Raw genomic sequence first — 5,323 nt, 5'->3', positions numbered from 1 at the left:
AAAAAAAAAAAAGATGTTAGGGCTAAGAGTTGCAAATTGCTAAGAACATCTTTAAAAGTAAGCTGTGTGCCAGTTATTCCTAAATCTGTATCTCCAGCCTGTACCTGACCTGGAGCTCTGGACTCACATATTCAGCTGCTTACTGGACCCTCGACTTGGTAATTTTAGGCATATCATTGGACTAAAACGGGAAAGCAATCAGCATTCTCTTCAGTGAGCGAATGATCAAGTGACTACTTCCAACTGCAGAATCTCTTGGCCTGCTCCCTAAGTCATGAAATCCATGCTGTGACTGACATTGTCTCAGTTTTCAGCTTCACACTGAGAAAGTACCCAGACCAGTCAACTATATTAAAATCTCAGGCATTGTATCTACTCACTTTAGCATTTATGTTTTGAAATTACGGTTCTACAGCATGTATTGCTTACTCTAAGTCACTTCAAATAGTTTCTGAAGGTAGGCAGGGAATAAGGAAATAAGTGAAATGAAATATTCGATGCCATAAGATGATTCCTGGGCTCTTATGCCTGGGGCAGACTGGGCTGCACGTTCCTTAGCATTGGCAAATCCCAGCTATCTTATCCTGGGCCATGACTCCAATCGCCACCAGTGATGTCATCAATAGGGTGACCAGATATCCCAGGTGGACCAAGATAGTCCCTACAAAATTCGAAGTGCATGGCCTTCCACTCTCAAAAATATCAGGTTAGATGAGAAATTATATGTGTACCTACATATATGATGACCAAGACTCTGTAGCAGCTAGTGTACATGCATTTATTCCACTAACATCTACCAAACACCAAGTGCCAGGTCCCATGTTGAGCTCCAGTGCAATGCATGACTCAGTACAAAAATAATAGGTTTTAAAGAGCCAAAAAAAATCTCTGAGTTATATACCACATCTAAGACATGAGAACAGCCAAAACATAGTACAGTTTCTCAGATGGTCAGACAATAAGCAGATAGCTAGACGCATTAGACAAGTGTTACAAACTGCATACAATCAACAAATATTTGTTGAATAAGTGACTAAAATGTTCCATCACCTTGCTACCATGTGAATTGGGAACAGGTGACAGGGAAATATGTTTATCTTTACAGGAAAGTAGCATAATCCATAACAGGAATAAATGCATCACTACAACTATTAAGGCCTTTCCTTTCTCTGACTTGAGGTGCTTTTTCTACTTTGACATTCAGAACAAAACATAATCCACATATTTTAGGCCGATCTTTTCCCATTAACATAAGAAGAATCAGGAAATCTGAAATTGGTTCAGCTATGATTTCCTCTGAATTAGAAATATTATACACATTGCAGTTAGGCAAATTGCCAGTAAATAATCAAGCAGATTTCAAAGAAACTTACATGCTTACTTTGCTTAAAAGCGATTAACAAAGCAAAGGCCTCTGATAAATTTAATGTCAGCAATTTTCAAAGCTTAGTTTGACAGCTAGAGGGAACTTTAAGAAATAAGGTGATACTGGGGACTCCAACACATTGTCTTGATAGGAATTCTGGCAACTTAGCTGAAGGTAGCTGTAGTAATTAAAAGTTCTACTAGATGCAATGTTTAAAACTGACAGTAAAACCCTAACAAAGATTATCTCTAAGGATCCCTCATTTTGGTCCCTCAAAATACACAATACTGAGGCCCAGAGAAGCCACCTAGTAATAGTGGGAAAAGTGTGACTTTGAAAATCAATCACACTTGACTAAATTCTTCCCAGACCTCTTCTTCAATGTGTGTTTCTAAGAACATTATTTAACTTTTCCCAGTTTCTTAAAAACAAAGGTAACACTTACCATTTAAGAATGTTATGAGGATTAAATGAATTTGTATTTATGAAAGATCTGGCACTCAATACATGTTCATTTCATTTCTTCCAAGGGATGACTAACTTGAGAGTAACATTGCTGGTAAGAGACAGAGACAGGACTAGAACCAATTAGGTCCCCTTCACTACTCAAAAGAATTCAATTTCTTAAATAGTCTCTATCCTTGAATTATACCATAAAATATAGCTTCTAACACCTGAGTTGGGGAGACAGTTATTGAAGTAAATGTGGAATACCACAGGGATGCAAAGAAATATATTAGGTTATTAAGTATGGAATGCCCGATTTCCTTAAGTATTAATACCAAGTTTGACAGTTGATATCTCTTCTGACATTTTGCTTTGACACTTCTTGGTTTGTGGGTGTGGGTGTGTGTGTGTGTGTGAAGGTACATCCTCATTCTTTCAAACGCACATTTTGGCTTGTGATTATCTTTCAAATTTTTTTTAGAGCAATTTTTGTGGAACCATGAATAAGTAAAAAATTTGTGTTATTTTTTAATATGAGTTCCATCATGGAACCAATGCAGCGCAGACAGCTTGAAATATTAACAGAGTGTTTGGGAAGGATGTGGCTAATGAACACGCAGTACATCAATGGTTTGAGAAATTCTGTTCTGGTGATTTTAATCTTGAAAATGAGCCACATGAGTGACCTGAGACCAAGGTGGATAATGATGACCTGAAAGCTGCAGTGGAAGCAAATCCATCTCAACCTATGTGAGAATTAGCAGCAAGGTTTGACTTTACTATTCCAACAATATTGGACCACTTGAAACATATGGGCAAGGTAAAGCAGCTGGATAGATTGGGTACTGCATGAATTAAACAAGAATCAGAAGAGAAATTGTGTCTAAGCTTGCCTTTCTCTGCTGTCACGACAAAAAGGCGAACTATTTCTACATTGTATCATTACATGTGATGAAAAATGGATTGTTTTTGACAATTGCAAGTGTTTGGTACAATGGTTGGATAAAGATGAAGTGCTGAAACATAGTCCAAAATGGAATATTCATCAGAAAAAGGTAATGGTGTCTGTTTGGTGGTCCAGCACTAGTATTATCCACTATAGCTTCATGAAACCTGGTCAGTCCATTACAGATGTCTGCTGCAACCAATTGAACAAAATGATGAGGATGCTTGGGATTAAGCAGCTGAGAATGGTCAATAGAGACAGACCAATCTTTTTGTAAGACCAGATGTCACAAAAAACAACGCTACAGAAGTTGGATTTGGAAACTCTCTGTCCCCCTCTGTATTCACCAGACCTTGCGCCAACTACCACTTCTTCCAGGCTTTGGACGACTTCTTGCGAGGAAAAATATTAAATTCTCAACAAGCTGTGGAAAATGACTTTCGTGATTTCATTGCCACTTGTTCCCAGGCTTCTTTGCTGCTGGCATAAGCAAGCTACTGTTAGGATGGCAAAACTGTGTTGTTGATAGTTTAGGCACATACTTTGATTAGCTGTACTGCTTCTTGTTTGAGATATAATAAACTAAACTTTTGATTTGAAATCAGACATTTTATATTTAATGACCTAATATTTGTTCCTTCAGGCATAGAAATACATTTGTGAGAAGCAAGACTGCAGAAGTCAAGAAGTTTAATCAAGGAAATATTATACTGGCTACGTTTCTAAAAATGACATCTACTTAGTTTGTACCTGAAGGCTGCCCTTCTGGAAACAACACAACAACTGAAGTTTGTTTTTTTTGTGTTTGTTTTAGGCCGGGGCATCAGCCTAACTCATAGCAACCTCAAACTCCTGGGCTCAAGCGATGCTCCTGCCTCAGCCTCCTGAGTAGCTGGGACTACAGGCACCTACCATCATGCCCCGCTAATTTTTTCTATTTTTAGTAGAGACAGGTCTCGCTCTTGCTCAGGCTGGTCTTGAACTCCTGACCTCAAGCAATCCTCCTGCCTTGGCCTCCCAGAATGCTAGGATTATAGGTGTGAGCCACCTCACTGGGCCCAAAGTTTGTTATTTTTAATGAATGTTTCACAACTAGTATTTCAAGATTGTTTGCAGCAAACATGTATCAAGTGTCTATCAAGTGCAGGGCCCCTGTAGGTGACACAAATGTGAATCCAACTTTGCCCCTGTCTGCAAAAATCATACTATCTGGTAAAGAAGAGAGGCAGACCTTGAAAAATGATTTTAAAAAACAAAAACAAAACAATTGCATATTAAACCTGATGGAACTTGAAAAGCTCAAGGCCAGCCTGAGGTGGGGAGTTACTTAATGCTACTCTACTTAGGGATAAAATGCCCACTGCATTGGGAGTGGGTAAACACAGCACAGCACAGTAAAAAGTGTTGGAATTTTGTGTTATTAACTGAGTTCCAGTCTTGTTTCCGATAGAGCTAGCTTCGTGAATTTGTCTAGTTACTTGACATGTTTAGGTCATGTTCCTCATCTGTAAAATAAGTGAGTTTAAAGGGATGACCTCTATTGAAGTCCTCTTCCAGCTCCAAACTACAATAATGAAAACAAGAAATACAGTAACTTATATTTACTGTGCATATATCATAGGCCAAGCACAGTGCTAAAGTGCAGCACTGTATTATCTTCATTTAATCTTCACAACTTTACGAAATGACCATTATTGTTATCCTTATTTCACAGGTAAGGCAGGAAAAGGAGACCAAACAGTAGAGTACTGGAGTCGCGATTTGAATTGAAGTAGTCTGAACCTAGTTCAGGGGTTACCCTTAACCACTACGCAAAATTGTCTCTCTTCACAAAAACCGTTAAGTTTTCTTACCCATTCTCAAGAAATATGGAAAAGAAAATCAGCTTAGAAAAGGGTCCTTCCTGACTGGCAGGCAGATCTGAGTTAATTTCACACTAGTCTGTTTCACGTGTTAGAAAGTCTCCCACACCACTTCCCCCGCGAAGGCGGGGCGCTCCTCCGGCTGTGCGCGGCCCCGCCGGGTGCAGCACTGTGACTGCCAGAAGCGGGCCGGGGCTGAGGCGCACGAAGAGCTCGGGGGAGAGGCCCCTTAGAAGCGCGGGCAGGGAGAAGGTACCTGGGCTGCTGGCTGCTTCAGCCGGCTGGTTCTCCCACCACTCGTCTCCAAGATCGTCTGCCATCTCCGCTCAGGACTCGACGTGGGCGGACCACCTGCGGAACACGGACGGCGACCAGGATTCACGCTGCCTGTGAAGCCCGCGGCCACCTTGGCAGCACGCTGAGCCTCTGGTAGTCGCTGTCGCCTCCGCCCCGCGGCGATGACGTCACGCCTCCGCCCCGCCTCTCCGACAGCGGCTTCCAGACTTGTCGCAGTTTCCACAGAAGCTCCGACGGGCGTGATCAGTCTGGAAACGCAAAATAAATCCCTTCAAAGCATAAAGACAAGAAGACGCATAAGACAAAAGATATTATCTTCTTTTTTAATAACTTATTTCAACAATTCTGGTTTAAATTTTTTTCCCCGCCGATAAGATTGTGCCGAAAGTGTGAGACAACAATGCG

General features: G+C 40.9%; 1 protein-coding gene across 1 annotated transcript in view; it reads right to left on the bottom strand.

Annotated features, from left to right (window-relative positions):
* CMSS1 (cms1 ribosomal small subunit homolog (yeast)) overlaps nucleotides 1–5,087 on the bottom strand; it is a 358,453-nt gene extending 353,366 nt beyond the window's left edge. Inside the window, exon 1 of the mRNA XM_012652856.1 lies at nucleotides 4,878–5,087. Within this exon, the coding sequence (XP_012508310.1) occupies nucleotides 4,878–4,941 (64 nt within the window). The 5' untranslated portion in view covers nucleotides 4,942–5,087. The remainder of the gene's footprint in view (nucleotides 1–4,877) is intronic.
* Between the last annotated feature and the right edge of the window lie 236 nt (nucleotides 5,088–5,323).

The sequence above is a fragment of the Propithecus coquereli genome, unplaced genomic scaffold (assembly GCF_000956105.1).
Source record: "Propithecus coquereli isolate 6110/MARCELLA unplaced genomic scaffold, Pcoq_1.0 Scaffold40, whole genome shotgun sequence".
Lineage (NCBI taxonomy): Eukaryota > Metazoa > Chordata > Mammalia > Primates > Indriidae > Propithecus > Propithecus coquereli.
This window is presented reverse-complemented; position numbering and strand designations above follow the sequence as displayed.